This window comes from Falco punctatus (assembly GCF_963210335.1).
Source record: "Falco punctatus genome assembly, chromosome: 1".
Lineage (NCBI taxonomy): Eukaryota > Metazoa > Chordata > Aves > Falconiformes > Falconidae > Falco > Falco punctatus.
Window position 1 is genome coordinate 67,545,760 of NC_137580.1, and position 19,545 is coordinate 67,565,304.

General features: G+C 36.3%; 1 protein-coding gene across 4 annotated transcripts in view; it reads right to left on the bottom strand.

Annotated features, from left to right (window-relative positions):
- Window positions 1-19,545, bottom strand: part of SEC24B (SEC24 homolog B, COPII coat complex component) — a 49,712-nt gene that overhangs the window by 28,748 nt on the left and 1,419 nt on the right. For 2 of the 4 annotated variants that reach the window (XM_080374027.1, XM_080374029.1), the window contains exons 2-4: window positions 14,388-15,092; window positions 7,658-7,843; window positions 2,308-2,412 (exon numbers count right to left, since the gene is read on the bottom strand). In XM_080374027.1, the coding sequence (XP_080230153.1) occupies window positions 2,308-2,412; window positions 7,658-7,843; window positions 14,388-15,092 (996 nt within the window). Of the gene's footprint in view, window positions 1-2,307; window positions 2,413-7,657; window positions 7,844-14,387; window positions 15,093-15,164; window positions 16,522-19,545 lie in introns of all 4 variants that reach the window. The other 2 variants (XM_080374030.1, XM_080374028.1) reach the window with 2 other exon arrangements.

A 19,545-nucleotide genomic window follows, 5' to 3' on the forward strand; every position in this document is an offset into this window, starting at 1 on the left:
GAATATTAGAAAACACTGCTTAGACAAAAGCAATACTTGTAACATGCTTTTATAGTTAAGCAATTATTTTATCAATGTAACTTTTGCTTTCAGAGTTTTCAAGAACTCTTTGGCAACAGTTAAAGATCTAACTGGTAAGAGTGACAAAAAAAATTGATAAGCTATGTTAACACAAGCAACCAGATGTCCAACACCTATTTTTCATAAAACCACCGGCACCACCTGAGCTAGAAACCTGTCTACAGAATTTGTTTAGGATTTACATTAACTCCTCATGACAGGGCATAAAACGGGATGCTTATTAATCAGGTATCCTACACATTGAACATGGGTGCCCTTTCACTCTTTTGCATAAGATAAATTCAATGATAGCTCAAAGGCTACAGGCTTTTGCAAAGTAGAAAACTTTAGAAATATGGTAGGTAGTATGAAAACTTTGTTTCTGGTAGGTTTAGGGAACAAAGCAAGGAGACAAAGGTTGCAACTGATAAAAAAAAAGTGACACATCATTTGACAGAAAACTTGGCATTGGATTAGGCAATGATAATTATCTGCAGAAAATTCATTAGGTAGCCCTGCAACAAAACCAAAATGCTCCTCTGGCTCTTTTAGCCACTCTTTAGAAAGTGGAGTTCAAACAGAAGCTGCATCACAATAGCCAAAGCAAACTTTATATCCCAAAGCAGAATTGTTTTCTAGCTGGTTAAGTCTAATTGGACTTAGCAGAGCTTTAAAAAAAAAACCACCACCTGGTATCTAAAACTAGGAAGTATCCTTAGATTTAGAAAGAACAGTTTATTCAAGAGTTACTATACATAATTTCATACTAACACTCAAGCCTGTTGAAAGATCAAGAATGTGTTATCACAAAAAGGGTAAGAAACTAAAGAAACTGAACCAATAATCTGAAATAGCAAGGATTTGCAACAGAATATGCAAAGTATCCTAGTATTTGTGCTCCCCTGGAGTGGAGGCAATAATACCACTTGTATTGATATTACTGCACCCTCCAAATATTGTCCTTCTCTGGCTGGAGCAATGACAAATGCCTTTTGCTGAAAACGCCTTCCTCCTTGGAAAAAGAACAACAGCAACTAATTTCTTCTAATGTTCTAATAATTCAACATAACAGTTGAATCACTATTACTCAAACTGGTAATATGAACCCATCATACTGTTCTTGGTTATGACCTGGATGTCGTCATTGTTTTGCTTCATTCTTCACAGTATTACTAAGAGTGCACTAAGCTACTTTCACAGTATTCTAGCTTAACGATTTTATTATTTTATCAAAAAATCAGAATTATACCGCACTGATTTTTTTCTGCCTAGCTGCAATATGAATTATAAGCCTACAGGAAAAGTTACAAACGTTTGTTATCCCAAGTAAATACTCAAAGCCAACACACACAAATAGCTGTAGTATTTCAGCACAAGGTATATGTGCTATTACTTCCAGCTATCAACAAGGCTGGAAGTCTAATGTTTAATCTCAAAAAGCTTTTTACACTCTTACCACTCATCTATAGACTGTAAAGAAGACTTTTCTTTAAGTTAGAAGAAAAGGGCTACCATCCAAGAAACTAAGATAGTGAGAAACATCAAACTTGCAAACCCAGGCCATTCGGACAACATAAGCAGAATCCTTGCAACCAAGAATATAATATTTCAATCAATCAGGATAAACTGCTTCTTAAAAAAAAAAAAAAAAGGAAACAAACTTTTTAAGTTCCTTTACAAAGCAAACAGGTTAAAACTGAACCTATGTGCCTAATCATAGAGATACACCTTGGAAAGAGAAAAACCAGCACAGATTAATTTACTGTCTTAAAAAGCAACTTACTATCTTTCAGTATTTTACTTTACTAACTTAATTGTAAGAGTTCCCTATGTGTAACATGAGAAATACGGTAAACATCGTTTAATGTAAAAATACAAACAGTATCTAGCTGTTTAACATAAGAAACCATCAGTCTGAGTTCTAGAGCTAGTTATCTTCACTTAACGAGTTTAAAACATACTGAAACTCAAAAATATGGGGGTCTTGCAAGTTGTGAATATTTCTTTGTTAGATACATAAACCATCTGCTATTAAAATGACAAAAAAAAAAGACCGTTTGCTGACCACTACTGAACTCCTTTTTGTTTACTACACTAAAAACAGCTGGGAACTTTATAGTTAACTTGGTACATGATGAGTCAGAGTGACATTTTTGTCTTAAAGGAAAAAAAGTTTCAGAGGATGGAAATACGGAACAAAACTTCAGTAGGAAGAGAACAAGATACTGGTGTAAAGCTAAAGCCAACCTGCTTCCTCATCCTCCTCATCCTCTTCCTCATCATCTGAACTTGATGACAAGGGAGCTGGTGCAGAGCTAGCTTGATTATTAACATATCCACCATACTGCATGCCTGTGAATTGGAAAGCACAAACATAAGAGTCAGACAGACAGGAAAGATGAGAAATGAAAGTCACAAATCATTGCATTAAAAGTGAGAGAAATTAGCCACTCTAGCGAAAATCCCAACATGCAAAAAGTTAAATCTACAACCCTGGACTACAGAACTGTAGTTCATATATGAACTATATAAGCAGTACAATAGAAGCAGGTTTTAGTGGACTAGTTTAGCAAGTTATTAGTAGCACACGGAAGCTGGCAGGAAATTTTTTGTATATGTGTGTATGCACATGCGTATCAGGAAGTTAAACACACACACACACAGAGACTTCCTGTATATGTATTTAATATCAGTTTATCCACCAGAATACTTTCATAAGTTAATATATAGAAATAAATTAGCTCCTTCCTAGATAAATTCAAATTGTGTTATGAAAACATTAATACTCAAGTTCTGCTTGGCACACCTGCCCCTTTTAACAAAGGAATAATTCACATGAGAATTCCAAACACTGTCAGAAATCAAGGAAATATAATGCTGCTGCAACATGCCAGAGTACAAACATACACCTCAGCAACACAGTCCGTGAAATTTAAGCTAAGTAAACCTGAAAACTTGGTTAGCCTTATTTTTAAATTACTGCCTAAATTCAGTCTCATAGACCATATTTAAGCACCTAAATACACTGTCCACTTTTAAGGTCTGGTAACAACTCAACAACTATTACCATGTACAAACTGTAATCTATGAGGTTCTTTTAGTAGTAGGTGGTGTTTTTTTAACAAAATCTATTCTAAACATATGTGAACAAATATACCCAAAAGTAAAACATATATATACAATTTTAAAATAGAGTAAAGCACGCAGCAATGGCTTATAATTAATTTCCTATGTTACTCATGATAGATGCAATTTCAGCTCCTCCAAGAAATCTTAAGTTTCTCTTGTCACGGGGGCAGGGTTAGCAAGGATTTTAAATATGCTTGTAGTCAGGCAGAAACATCCCATGTAAATGCATCTGATGACTGTTTTTCTTAGTGTGAAAATATCCTAATTCTTCAAAACTCTTCAGAATTTGGAATTTTTTTCCCTGTAGAAGCACTATGGCACCATCAGGGTAGTGCTCTTTATTTAACACTGTAAAGCACTATAGTGTTGTATGTTACGCGTAATCTGAAACTATCATGGTAATCAATAATCGCCCCCATTCGCAACTTTAAGTAAAATAAAGATTGATGTAGTTACATTTAACTAAGGACTAAAAATGCTGTTAGTTTCATGGCTTTTTAAAAAAGGGTTAGCAAATGAACCTAAGAGGATCACTTCAATTTCACTTAAGAAAAAACAACGAAATCAAGGTGAAGAGCATCTATTCAAATAGTGGAAGTAAAAGGAAAACAGCGCAAAACCGTATCACAACATTATTGAGAAGCTGAACCTTCATACAGAGGTTAGTGCAAGGACAGACTGACATTATTTCACTTTATCTAGTGCATTAATACTCATACAATTCCAATTAAGTTTCTCCACAATACAGGTAGTCACAATGACAACGGCAAAAATCAACCCAAGTGCAACTGAGGTACATTGCATTGCCTCAGTTTCTCTATACTGCTAAAATACAGGACTACCTCAAGGGATTCATAGTCCCATCTTTTATGAAGGCTACTGGATGTACTTGATAAGGAGGATACAAGAAAACCACTCTGTGCAAAACCAGACTACAGCCAAGGAGACTACGTCTTTTCTCAGGCCTAGGAGAGCTACCGAGGAGTAAGACAGAACAACTGTGTTACTGGGAAGGAGAAAAAACAAAATAATTAGCATGCAAGTAGAAGGGGGGGAAAAAGGATGACAAGAATAGATGCACTGTAACACTGAGAGCCAAAGTAAAAGAAGATGGGCACAGCGTGAGTGCACAAAGACAGACCTCTAATAAATACCTCTAACAAATAACACAGATAAGAAGAAAGTAAATGTACCTGGGAAAGGGCATGCCAATGCAAAAATTCCAAGTATGGGCAGATGAGAGAAAAAGACTCAATTAGTCATTCTACTAACACTACTTCGGAGTCTTTGGAATGTTCTTTAGAATAACAAACTTCTGCTAAAACTCCCCCTTTTCCAGTCACTGGTCACATGCATAAAGGATACATGTGCTCAGAAAGAATATACAGAGATTAAAAAATATGTTAGTGACACAGAAGTTTAGGAATCATAACCTACGTCACCACGAATCCTCTGGAGGCAGGGCTGGATTGACTTACCAGCCTTATGAGTTTGCATAGATGTTTTTTATTTTCATTGATAGCAGTACTACAAATTCCTACCTTTAGGCCACTCCAGTGCTGTGCTAGCACAACTGTCCAGCTACAAAATACCTGAGAACTGATCTGGCTGAAAAATAACCTAGTTTACCAAGTCATTCTTGGGTGGAGAAGCCTCCTATTTTGGTTCACTGACCAGCAATACCTAGCATAGGGGAAAAAGCAACTGATGGGCAGAAGTGAGTGGCTGAAGACAACAGTTCCAAGTGCCACCATGTGCCTAATCATGATTTCTGTTGTGACAACCCAGTTCTGCTTAGTATCTTTTACAGAGTTGATAATAATGTTAAAATATCTCACTCTTAAAACCATAAAAGCTTGTTTTGAAATTATTCTTTATTTTGAGTGAGATTACTTCATAGGTCTGGCTTAAAATGCAACCACATAATTTAAATCATCACAGGCTTCTTGGACTGGAAATTTCTAACCCTTGCCACCAGCATACCTGTTATGTAATAATATCCCATTTTAAGGCTTTATCCAATTATCTGTTACAGACATCTGGAAATGTAGGCAGGAGGACACAAAAAGTTAAGAACTCATTTGCCTATGAAATAAACCAACTATTTAGGTATTTTAAGTACAACTACCCATACCCTGAAAGACTTTAAAATGTAAAGCATATATTTTATGTGGCTTAAGTTTCATAATGGAGGCCCCACCAAAAAATGAAAATTAACCACATGCAGAAACATTCTGAAGTTCTTCAACTGGCTCTCTATCCATAACCCTCATGTTTTCAACAAATTTTCTACAGCATTAAGATCTTAATACTACAAATAGTAGTTCTCACAAAACGAACCCTCCTTTTCTCAATTCTTAAGCTCTTTGCTTTAAGTTATTTTCATTTACTCATCAGTTCCTCTCATCGACATAAAACCTAAGGCAGTCCACAAGTAACATTCAGACAGGACACACATTCTCAAAGATCATCTCTAGGATGCCATTTTCAAGTAAATTATTTTTATCTGCATTAATTTTGTATAGATGTCTATGTAAGATTAAATAGGCTTTAATACACTAAGTTTTTTTGTCCTGTTAGAACTTAGCCCAGTAAACAATTATAGTATTTTAATTCTGTATAGGAATGCCCATACAGGAGCGTAAAACAATAAAATCCACTTTAACTGGTTTTCCAGAATGCTTTCACGTAGACAACGCTACTCTATAATAAGAAAATAATAAGGGCATTTGATCTCTATATGGGAAACACACTTTGAATTCTAACAACTCAGACAAATATTCAGTAGATGTATTATATTTTTTCAGTAGGTTAATTTCTACAAATAATTGCAAGCATACATTATGTATTTCAGACTCAAATGAAACTACATGAAGAATTTCAAGTCTTCTAATGCTCATAAAAATACCATCTAAACATAGAAATTGTGATGACATGTACATGGATTTATTATTGATTATATTAACATAAATACAACTAAATAAATGCAAACTCCTAACATCTTTATATTCCTGACATAGGTATATTGCTGGTTTTAAAGTGTGCTCATTCAGCTACGTATTGCATTAATGTTCACTTATATGGAAGTATTTGAATTTAGAGAAGAGTTCAGCAGCAACTGCAGTGGTTTCTATTTAATGCACCAAATGTTCACACATTATACAGGAATCACTGCAAGAACATATATATTGCATATCAAGGCAAGCACAGTTCAACAGCTAAAATCCTTTTTCTCATTAGAAACACGGTTATGCAATTTCTTTGTCAGATGAAGCAACAGGTTTCTTTCTAGCAAGCACATCTACAGTACAAATTCTAACCAGTACCAAAGTCAACTATAAAACTGTGCAAGAACCAAGCACAGTTTCATAAACTGATTTATCATTTTCCTTAAAATGGTAGACCATGCATAGGACTTTATAGCAATGAAGAATTATCTTTTTGCCTGTAAGATCTACAGAGTTGATTCACAAACAAGTTCTTTATATTTTTCACTTCACCAGAAAAAGGACGAAATGGAGAAAAAGGGGAAATTCAGACATTTATGTCAGAGGATTTTGGAATTTAAGAACAAAAAGACATGCTGTGACAGTCATAACCCATGCTTTCTACAATTATTTTGAACACTAAACATGTCACATTTTCTGGACAAAATTAACACCTACTTCCACCTCACGCACTGAGTTCTTTCTCTGTAAGAATTTAAAATTCTGAAATTACCAAGAGAAAACACAGTCAAAAAAAATAATCAATGCAGTAAATTACATTTGGAATACTAGATACAGCAACATTTAACAGTCAAGAGGCAAGTCAAAACATCAGGGTAGAATTAGCATGGCCAAAGAAGGCTCAAGACCCACTGATTCTTTGTCAGGAGGCTGGCTACCAACATCAGAATAAAGAAGGAGCTTATAGAAGAACACCTCGGTTCTCCCACAAGGACTCTTGTAGCAGCTTTCCACAGGAGCTTACAGCTAGGGAGTAAGAAAACAATTCTATCAGTTTGAATTTAATACTCAAACTTGCTCTGTTTCCCAGTGCAAGTTTCATTTACACCTGACTTTTCAATACAGACGGATCACAATAGTGAGCGAGCAGCTGTGTGGCATTTAGCTGCCTGCCAGATTAAACCACAACAGTCATCCTTCCAAGATGTTAAAAGTGAGCAGCTTTTTAGAAGACTAAAGGGAACTAGGAAGAAGGGCTTTTTGAGGAACAGACATGTAAGACTGCTAACAAAACAAACAAGCAAAAGATGACATATGGCCAAAGGAAATCAAACAGAAGAGCTAAGAGAAGCTAGAACCAGGTGGTATAAAACAAGAATGCTAAGGGAGCCTGATGAGATGCAAGAGACAGTCTTTAGTCAGACAAACGCAACAGAGCAATAAAGCTTCCAGCATTCATGTACGCATGTGAAACAGGGCAGAAGCCTGTATTGTAACTTCGTCCCATTCTCTTTTAGTACCTTCCTGAAGGGCCAGCTCTGGTGACTGTGGAACAGAGGGTGAAGATCGCGGCTGTGAAGAAAGGCTTGGAGCAGGTGTCCTTACTGAGGAGATCACAGCAGAGGAAGCAGATGTTCCAGCCCCAGGCTTGGTAAATGAAACACTCTGGCTCTCAGAGTGCACAGGCTGTGAAGAATCAATGCCACCTAAAAACAAAAGCAGAAAGCAGGAACACTTTGTATTTGCACACACAATTACACAATGCAAGCAATCACATTTGTTTTCACAGTAACTACAAAAACAATACAGTACTTCAGAGACATGTCTTCAAACAAGTATACATGGAAAAGTTGGAGGATTTTTTAATTCTCCTATAATATAAAAAACCACCTATAATATTAAAACTCCATTAAAATGAACAAATTGCTCTGACAACTAACAACAAAATGGAAAGCATGATGTAGTAAAGTTAAGATCAAGCAGAAGCTAAACTGATCTATTTTTGATCCATCCCTGCACATCCATACTTTCACAGGTTCCTCTTCCCAGTTAAGAGGAACAGTCCATGTGGGATAGCTCCCTCTCAATATTCCTCCTACACACAGGAAACCCGAGAGTCAGCTGTGTAGCAAACCAGTATTCTGTCTCCCTCACAGGGCTGGCAATTTGCAATTTTGGTACTCTGTTATGAGACCCACATTCCAAGCAACTTGTTTCAATCAATCCTGCGTATTCCACAGAACTTCTGATGTGTTTTAAACATCTGGAATAGATATAATCTTCTTTAAAAAGTTAGGTTAGTGCTTTGAGAGATTTAACCCAGTCCACAGAGAAGGACAATAAAACTTCAATTAAGTTAGCTTTAAGAGGGTTGGTCTGTGTTTATAAATAGAAAAATTTACACATTTTTCAATTTATAAATCGTCATTGTATTATGATTCTTTCTAAAAAACCTAACAGAGCAAGCTGTTAAAAATAATAGAAATAGTTTGACCAATATTAGCCAGTAAACACATAGAAAATAAGCAAGAACAAAATTTACTGTTTGTAGAGCACTCATTTAAGCTACAGAATTCACTAAAGGATGCACATGTAATATTAACTTTGCTTTATAGCAGTGCAGTTTATCCAGTCCCTGAGTTTTATTTAAATAATGGAGCTGATATCTGAAGGACTTTAGGGGGAAGCTGAGGCTTCCTTTAGAAGCGGAAAAGAAGAAAAGGTGGCTTAAAATGATCCTTCCGTTTTTCTAGTTTACCATCAAAATTGACAGTATACATTGTCACCACCTTCATGGAACTTTTTATTATGCAGTTTTCAAATATAATGTTGAGCATACATATGGCTTTTTCAGGTGTTATCAAAATTTTTATTTCTCCAAAGTACACATACACAGTACTTTCTATTGAAATGCACTTACTATAACCTCTGGTTCTACACATTATGTCTTGTAGACTCCCCACAGAAGTATCAGCACCTGTCAGCAGAAATCTTGCTAGGGTAGCTAAAAAGCTTCCTCAAGCAAGGTATGAAAGACAACAAGGGAAGTTCTTTGTTACATTAGCGTGCTTACCCAGGTTTTGTAGCAGAGTTGTTTATGGGGTTATGGTATTTTCCACACTTCAAGTCAATACAGCAATGCTTACAGCACCAAGTACTGCTGTAGAGCATGCTAAATGCTATAATGTCACAGTGTCACATGTTCAAAGCCAAAACCAACTTAAGGTCAGATTAGCTGAAGATTAAATACCCTCCTGCCAAGTACTACTGTGTATTCCCAAACAAAAATAATCTAAAATATCCTTCAAAATTACATGGATCCTTTACATGTATTGTAAGAAAACATTTTTAGACTCTGAAGAAAAACATAACAAAACTAGTAAACAACATAACCCCCCCATATTTAATACAAAAATCCAACTGGCAAAACTTCATGTTAAACTATTTGGTGAGTATGGAAAGCTTTCAAAAGCTGTAAGTAACCAAGATCAAAGGAAACATTTGGACAAAGTTGATTTAAAAACTACAGAGTTAGTAACTGTCATCACATGAGACAATCTATGGTTGTGGTAATTATACCATCTTTTTTTTTTAACTCTGGCCAGTAAGAGGATTGTACCCTGTCATGTAAGTACTGATGAATTTAGGATGGTGTATTTCAGCTCAAGACACAGCTGGACTGAACACGAGTTTAGAGTACAAGTTCCCCATCAGCTTATCCAGGACAAACCCAATCAGGCCATACAACATTCCCACCAACAGATACCATGAGAAGCCAGCAGCTTTGTCAGGCTGCAGTAAATTACACAACCCAAACTCAATGACACAGTATTTTCTAGTTTTTACCTCCCACTCCTCTCACGTTTAATGTGCACTGAAGTTTTCCCTCATGCCTTTCAACCATGAATGCCTTTTGCACTAAAAATGACCAGGTACACCACTTGGTTACAAAAACCATGTACTAATAAAGACCTAAGCTAAAAGGTATGTTACAGAAAGAATCCACAGAGCTGTGCAAATGAGGCAGTGTGATTCATTAATTTTTCCTATACACTATCACCTACAGGTTTCTTTATTTCCAACTTGAGACCTACAGGAAGCTGTTAAGAAGTGTATCACCACAGTACCTTCACAGGTTTTCAGGAGAGTTCAAGAACCACCCCTTTTGAGTTGCTACAGCTACAGTCTTGATTTCCTGTCCTCCTGCCCCCTTGCCCCCCCTATCACAACATGTAGTTTCTGCAGAGAGGTTTACCACCTCTCTGTAGCTTCCTCTTCAACATCTTATCTCCCCAACTTCCTGTATCTTGTCTGCAGTCCTTCCCCTGTTTCCAGCCACACCTATATTAGCAGATTTACAGGATTAGAGCCTACATTCCTATGGAACTGGGGCAGCAAGGACTTTAGATAGATCTGACATAAGGGGAAGTATGTGCATGAGATAAAGAAATTAAAGCGTCTCCTGCTCAAGCAGGCTGCCTACAATTACAGGACAGTAGACAATATCCAGGAAGCAACAAAACCCATACCATCTACCTGCAACAGGAGTTCTCTATCTCCCTCTCCTCAGGGATAAGTCCAGTAAAATCTGGGCATCCTTGATGATACCCACACTGACTGGAAAGCACCAAGAAAAATCAGAGTGCACCAGTTTCTGCTGAAATAACCTAGAAAAAACATTAAGGAAAGCCGTTGACCTAGAAAGACAAAAAGCCTAAATAATAACAAGTGAGTTATTTACACAGCATAACACCATTTCTGCACAGGTTTATACCAACACTGTTCCAATGAAATACAGAATTTAAAACTAAAAGATGGCATTTTTGCTAGATGAAAGTATTCTAAACCAGCAAGCAGAAAAATATCAAGTATTCCTTTATTTATTTATACTTTGTTTATACTTCCTAAAGCAAACAAAATCAATCTCACTGGCTGCTATTCATCAACACAAGTCAACTTCCAGAAACAGATTCCTCTTAAAATAAATTTCTCTTCTTCTAGTGAAATCTCAGCAAGCTTCACTGAAAATACTTCAGTGATTTCAGACAGTGGCCGCCAAACTTTTAGAAAAAGGTTGTGTTGCAGTTCTAAGTCCTTAGTACGAGACATACAGCAGCTCAGGAGTTTGATCATAATAGATTCAAAATTTTGGGGGCTTTCCAAGGCCTACACAATTGGGTTTTTAAAGAAATCAATTTGTAACTCCAATGCTTAGAACTCTTCTGGTTCAAGCAGAAAACAATTCATAAATCACCAAACTTCTGAAAGGCTTAGGCCAGCCTAAGTTTCCTGAGCAAGTCCTGTTTAAACACACAGATTTTATTAAAAAAATGTCATTCTTCCACATAAAGAACGTTTGTTTTTCATCAGAGAGCTTTCAGTGTTCACTGACTGCACAAAACCGCTGCTAGAAAATACATTACAACAGCATCCTGACAGTCTTTTTAAGATTTGCTTATTTATATTTTAAGGATTGTAAGGGGTCTTCTTTCACAGCACAGCAGCAATGACAGCAAACTGTCTTACTAGCACAATGACTAATAGTAGGATACTGTATCAAAATTTCTTTACATGAACAGTCCCAGAAAACACACTTAGGAGTTTCAGTGTATCTTAAAATTTTCCGAGCAATTTTGCAAAAAATCTCTACACAGAACAAACTGCAACTGTTTTCAATCATTTTTTCCTTCCTGCAGAACAGCAGAGAGGATGAAATATTCAGAAAAATTCCTTCTTATAAATCACTCATTTCCTTAAATTCCTTTTGTGTTGTACTCAGAAACTTTCCAAGGACATGAAACAACTGGTAAACAATTTTCAGTAAATTTGCAGTAAGACTGCACTGGGAAATTCAGAAAGCGTATCAGTATCCCAAAAAGTTAATCAATTATGCCAGGACCAAACAATCTATTATTATTTTATTAGTTCTACTCATTGTATATTTATAATATAATTTTTATTACATATATTATTATTTTATTAGCCAGGTGTTGTAGTAATCTAATTTTAAATAATCTTAGCCAAAGATCTTGAGTTCTAGCCTAAAAAAAAAAAAGAAAAAAATGTCTGATATTGTTGGAGACAGTCTGTTTAGCCCCAGACTTAAAAAATGGTATGTCTTCAGAATTTTGTAATAAAACAGCCCAGCTTCTCATTCAGCCTAGCTACTGGTTGCTATCTTTATTTGCTCTTTCCCCGTCAGTAAATACAAAATCACGTATTTGTGTGCTGAGGTTGAACCAGGATTCAGATGAAAGAGAAAAAAAGTTACTTCTCCAGATACATCAGTTCCACAATCCAGTCCACTGTGCAATGAAGCATGGGGATGCTTATTTCTGCAGCTTTACAAGCTCAGAAAGAATCTGAATGTGGTTTAAGTAGTTAGGCCTACAGTCTGGCAAACAAACCAAGTACTGCAATATTAATCAAGTCTAACAGAAACAGTGGATCAGTGGTTATTTTTGTAACTGCAAAGTGTGTACCTGTTACACACCACTACCACAGCCAGTTCTGTCAAGAGCTCTTTGAAATTCAAATGTGGTATTATATAACTTTATTACTTTTTCTTGAGGACATGTATTAACTCAATCACTCCCTCAAGACCACCACTGAATGGCTTAGAAATAAGACTATCCTCATATTGCACTTCATGGTTTGGTCAGCTCCACCATTTTACCTTTAAAACAGCTTTTCCTTAAAAAAAAACTATCATAATGAACAAATCATAGATTTCAAGACACCTCCAAAGAAGTAAAATTAACAGGCATTTAAATTAAAAACTTCTGTAAATAAAACACTAACAGTCTGAACAAACAATGAGTTATTTTCACACAACTACTGTGAATCTTACTATTCTGGAACGATACCTGCATTCTGTCAAGTTCAGCTGTAGAGTCTGCACTCAGCAGAATCAATTTTTTTGGCCAGAATTTTAAACCTTTAGTCCTTGAAAGATTTTTATGCTCAACAATGAAATGCCATTAACTTCAAAAGCTTTTTAAAGAGCTCCCCTACTTTTTTTTTAAATAGTGTTTTGCTTCATGGTTTTGAAATATTACAGAAAAATCTCACTGAGCACCTTATAAACAGAATTCAAATCTACTAATATTCAAAGTACTAAAACTGAGCTGAATGATGACACTCTACATCCTACTCTTAAGGGGAGAAAAAGCAGTACTGAAACCAATTTCAACCTTGGTATGGATTGCATGAGCTTGATTTAGGCGTAGCAGTTTTTCCCAGACAAAGCTTTATCATCAGTAAATCATTAGTCTTAGAAAACCTCGGCTACAAGGACTCCTAAAACAATTCCAATGCTAAACTATAATCTGAAATATCTGGCATAAAAAAAGGAAACATTATGTAATTCTCTAATCTCTCTCTCAGCAGAAGAGAAAACCATTAGTCTTGCACAGCTTACAAGTCAAAACTGCATGAAGTTAGAAAATTACCATTATAGAAAGAAAATTAGAATTTTTCTGTATGGACTATTGCTCTCTCAGAGGGACAGCAAGATGTTTCAATGTGGAGGCAGTCCCACATCTCTAACCCCTATAAGCTTTTACTCAGTTTTCCCATGAACCAGAAGCTGCAACTACCAGCAAGGACTAAGCATACTTGCCCTCAACTGGCACCTTCACAACTTCAGTCTCCACAGCTACATCCATACTAAACATCAAGTTGTTGCTATAAAAATCAGTTAAAACCACTGAAACTGCTCTCATTCAAATGCTTATAAAAAATATTAAACAAAACCACAATTTCCTCCAAACTCATGCCAGCTTCCACTTTTACTGAACTTTCTGAAGAGTGCATGCATGTTCACTTAGGTAAAATTTAAAGAATCAACTTAGATCTTGACTTAAAAAAATCCTCTAGCCAAGAAAGGAAAAAAGTATCTTTGTGATTAACAGGCATTTCAGAAATTACACATTCCTTCAAACCTGCATGAAAAAAAAATCCCTTCCAAGGCCACTCACATGAAAAAAAAAAAAACAATAAACTCAAACCATCCCCCAAATAGTGTCTTTTTCTGTATCTCTCAAAGAGAAACATGTCAGTGATACCATTTGCTGCTATTGTGAGGACTTGGTAACCAATGAGAAAAACCTCAAAAAGGAGCAAGGACCAAATTCAAAATTACAACATACAATGTCATGTAGTGAACAAGTACAAGCCAACAAAAGCACATGATTTCTGATGTTTCCCAGACACATCTGGAAGTTCACTATCCTTCAAATACTACAATACCTGTGTTTATTTGGTTGTTTACTTTAGCAACCGATCTAGTGAGATTGCTGCAGAGGTTGTCTTGAACAGACTGAGCAGATGAAGTAGTTGATAATGTTGTGTTATATCCCACAGGAACATGCTGTTGAAGTGAATGAGGTACTGATGTACTCTGGCTAGAAAACTTGTTTGTCTCTTTCACTTGTCCAACAACAGGTAGACTCTGAGAGGTAAATGCCTGCCCATACACACTGCCAGGAGCCGCAGGAGGATAGGAAACATTAGGATACACGGCACTGGAAACCACAGGCATGGCGTAGTGATCAGAATTAAGGGGAAATCCCTGAGATGCAACTGAAGAACTGACAGAAGTGCTGTAGTGATTACCAAATGCTGAGTATGACTGCTGAGCACTCGTATGCAAGTAGGATGCAGATGATATTGCTCCTTGAACAGGTCCTTCAGCTGACCCCACTGTATGAGGAGTTTTGTTGTACAACTGCTGTGATTCCTGTGTATTCAACACACTGGTACCCACAGAAGGTGTCATCACATTTTGTGCTGGTGATGAATAGTAAGTAGGGTAGTAACTGGCTCTGTACTGATTATCCAGATGTGAAGCAGCAGCTTTATTGGGCACTTGGGAATAGTGTCCTGAGGGCGCACTGTAGTTGGGAGGATGTGAGCCATAGCCAGAGGGAAACTGCATCCAATTCTGCACAGGACCTGAAATGAAGAGAAAATGTCACATGTATTAAAGGTGTATCTGCTAGTAGTGTCAATGGACTCTGTACTTACTCTAACAAACAACTGGCTGCTTCTTGTTTTCTGTCACTATTTTTGAGGTCGCTGTCCATCAGCAGAAAGAGAATAAACCAAGCATTACACACACAAAATACAATATTTGAAGCAATTTGCAAATATACACAGAAGTAATAGAAAAATTGATTGCTTCCATTATCAAAAGAGGTCTCCATGCCAGGACTGTATGCCTTACATTTGTTGTACTTTGAGTATTTTTAAGAGGTTAATATTTAAACAAATAGTGAGCAACGGTAAGCACCAAATTGATGCTTCTGAGTGTCTGAATATGCCTACGGAAAATGAAAAGCTGTAGTCAAACCAATATGTCAATATACAAAAATGTAGGTATTATTTACAAATCCTCCATACAGTGACCAAGATAAAGTGCCACAGGGCAGCTATTTTTGTCTTCTGTGTTTTGTGTTATGCTTTTATGAAAACAAACATTTTTATGAAACTACTGAGTATCTTACAAGGCACTTCATTTCTGTTTAGTGCCTGAAACTTACATCAATTTTAAGAGATGTTGATATCTGAGAACTTGACTTCTGCTGTCACCAAAACTGGCTCTGTAACACTAGAGGTTAATTACATACAGGTCCACCAAGGGCCAGTTGAGTAGTTGTTTGCTGAATGTTAACTATGTCCAAGCTGGTTTTTTTCACTGCCAACTGATCAATGGTAAATCTGAAAGTTCTTTCTCAAGTTCTTTTCCCAAACCCTATTTTTTGTTTTCTAGAGAATGAAAAATGCATTTCCTTAGATAACTTCCTTTCTTAAAATTACCACACCCTACTGCTTACGTCATGCTCAATGACTATGGTGTTACTTCCCAGCCCTTGGCGAATACAAACAAATGCACAGCACTGGGCCACTCGCAAACTAAACAGCAACTGCTATAATAATTAATTTTTCATTTCCCCCTTATACTTACAATGATTATAAAATTCATGTATCCCTTTTCTTGTCTTCAAATTCTGAAAAGTCATTGCTCTCCAAATAACACCCAGATATTCTATGATTAACTTGCTTACGGGATTCCGTTAACGAATTCATTATTAAAACTGCTTTGCAATGAACATACTGTCTAAAATTGCTTTCTGATGAAATTAAAAACATATTTTTATAATTGACAACCCAGAAAGCTGAGCAGAAGAGGAAGAAGCTAAAAAATAAACAACAGTAACTTGGACTGCTGGGTCAAAAAACAGAAAGGCACTTTGGGAGAAAGCATAAGGAAGCTTAAAAAATATATATACTCTCCTCAAGACTCCGAATGTAGCTATGCTGCTGATTCACCATTTTCTTGAAAAAGTGGGAGCTGCTTCATAGAGCTCTGTAGTTTATTCTCCTTTAAAGGAAAATGATTTTGAGCTAGCAAGTCATTAACAGCTACATGAACTGTGGCAGACTTTCAACTCACTTTTTTGAAATCTGAAAGAACAAACTCAAAAAATACATCAAAAACTTGTATCTGTCAAGGCTTATTGCTTTAAGCAGTTACGCCACTTAAGATGGCAAGAAAAGATGCTTCCTCTGAAGAGTCTGCACATTTGTTCTACTAAAATATGTGGAATAAACTAACTGAGCAGGTGTAATTTAGTAACTGGTTTAGGAGCACCTAACTCAAAAGGTTGCATGTCAAATCGTCTAATGCAGTATCCAGCTTTGGTTTGAAAAGCACACACCACAAATAAAGGTAGATTAAATTACCAATACAAGATACCAGTCTCTACATCACAGGATGCCACCTTTATCAACATCTTTAAGTAGAAACATCTGTAAGTTTAAAACTACACACGAGCACACAAAACTATAAACCCATTAAAACCTCACTAAGACAGACACATCTGACATTTTAAAAATTGTATTTTTTATTTCAAACTCCTATTTTTTTAAAACAAGTTTTACAATTACAGATGAAAGATTATTCCCATTATCTGAAGTGAGGGTTTTGTCCATTTGACTATAAAGAATGTGAGTAGAAAGTAATTCTACTGCAATTAGTAGCTGAAGCTACTAATGATGACTAGATAATTGGACAGTTTTCAATACTGGAAATCTGGGTACATCTTCAGTGTCATTTTGATATCTGGTTAATTGCACAATCTGTCCCAATGTCTCAAGTGCTCCACCTTCCTCTCAAACCACTTGACAAATAGCTCAAAAAAAACCCCCAAACCTCCATGGGAGGAGCTGAAAACCTTGGCTGCACACAGGTGTACTGCTAAAACACCACCTCTGTAATGAAAGCAGCGAACCTCTCCTTCTACAGACAAATTAATGCTTTATAATGTATTACTATACAAACATTAACAGGCGAACCCCCAAAGCCTTATCACTTTTTAAGGGGGGGAAAAAGCAACCACTAAAAAAACCAAACCCAGTGCTGTGGCTATAGCACTACAGGAATTAGTAAAGCTTTGCTTGCTAGTTTCGTGTTTCTTTGGGTTTTATGTCCATGCATTCTCTCACCTGAATAATTTAGCCATCTGCAATATACCCTGCCCACATGTAGTCTATGTACATAAACTACAACATCAACTTCCTTTCCAGCCAAGAACATGTTACGTCTTCTTTAACTTTTAACATCCCTTTACTGACCTCCAGAGACTCACCACAGCTCCCGCACATGTCCCTTATGGGATGGACAGAGAGCAGTATTACTGTGCCTCGTTAACTGCCAGCAAACAAGCCAGCACATCAAGCCACTGCTGAGCTCTCACAACAGCTCAGTCATACAATGAACGCCTGGCTCCTTCATTCACCCAGCTTCCCATTTCGCAAAATATTCAGGAAATTTCGTATCTTTCAGATCTCTACCTCTTTATCACATTTAATGAAACTATCCAGAAGACCCAAAATCCGAGCAGGGATGGAAAACAGAGCTAAATAACGCCACAATGAAAATTAAGGTCCCAAAATGCTAGTAGAGGTAACAATGGTAAACTCACAAACCATTTGTAGACACCACTAGACAAATCTTCTGAAGAACCATGAGGATTCAGTATAATTAGCTTCTCAGTGTTACATTTCAATAGTTTAAATTGTTAGCACTGAAGTCCTCCATGCTACTGAAAAATACACCATCTTTTAGTAGTGATTTAACAAGCAACATTTTATTATGCTGAAGTCAGAAAACTGGTCACTTTCCACTTACATACAAAGTCACCTGTAAGACTACTACAATAAAAGCTTCTCAAACTTGCAAGACTGTATTCAGAAGAACTATATTTCAAAGTCCCAAACTCATGAACACCCCCTCAAAGGCGCCTTTTTTTTTTTTAACACTTAATTTGAGTACAGGATCAAACTAAGAGCACCGTAACAGAAATGGGAAAAAAACCCAAACACAAACAGAATTTTTTAAAAACCCACATTATAATAAAACTGAAGTCTTCATGGGTCTCAAATGGACTTAGTCATTGGAGCAAGCAAAACTTATTAAAAAACAAAGCTGAACATCCTTTTTAATATCCTGTATGTGCAACAGATTGCTTGCTTTCTGCAAAAAAACCAGTCTCTCTTTCATCTGATCCCTGGAACTTCAAGGTTTTACCTGAAAAATCCATGGTTTATGAAATTAAAACATAGAGCACTCTAAACATCTGAAAGGATGCACTAGCGTTTTCTTTCAGCCAATACAGAAATAGCTGTATTCACTTAAGTATCTTACACTTACACTCCACTGTACCGACGTAAAATGAAATTTCAAAAGTGATGTCAATCTTTGTGAAATTTAGTTTCTATCAGAGAGAATGGAAGTTTCCAGTAGTTTTTTTCCTGTTACTATTCCCCCTCTTCTCCCCCTCCTATCACAATTTAAAAAAGACTCAAATCCTGTGTTATAACTCCAGAAGATTAGTACTAAAAGAAGACAGATACACTAATCTAAAAATTCTGTAATGCTATTGCTAAATGACACAAAATGACAAATTCAGAGTTCTTGCCTGCAAATGATCAAATACACGTTACTGTAAGATATCTTAAGGAACACAGAAGCCAAAGTTAACTTGAGTAGTCTGCAAGTTATACAACAAAAATTCAAGACTGTTACTGAACAGTGTACAAATTTCCCAGAACTGAGGAAAGACTTCTGAAGAAATTAAGTGGTCTATTACAAGGTTTTAAACAAGCTATTTTTGAGGATATTAGCAAAAACATCGAGTTAATTAAAGTAACAAACTGCAATGATGGCTCTTTACAGTTTCATTCTGTTAAAAACACAAAAAGAACATGTGTCAGTTTCTCTTTCTATGATATTTGCAGGTTATTGATGCAGTAGTAGCTGTGTCCTGATGACACGTGTTTTTATTAAAAGCCACGTAAGCTGGCATTTTTTGAGTAACTTTGACAAAACTCAGCATTACAATAT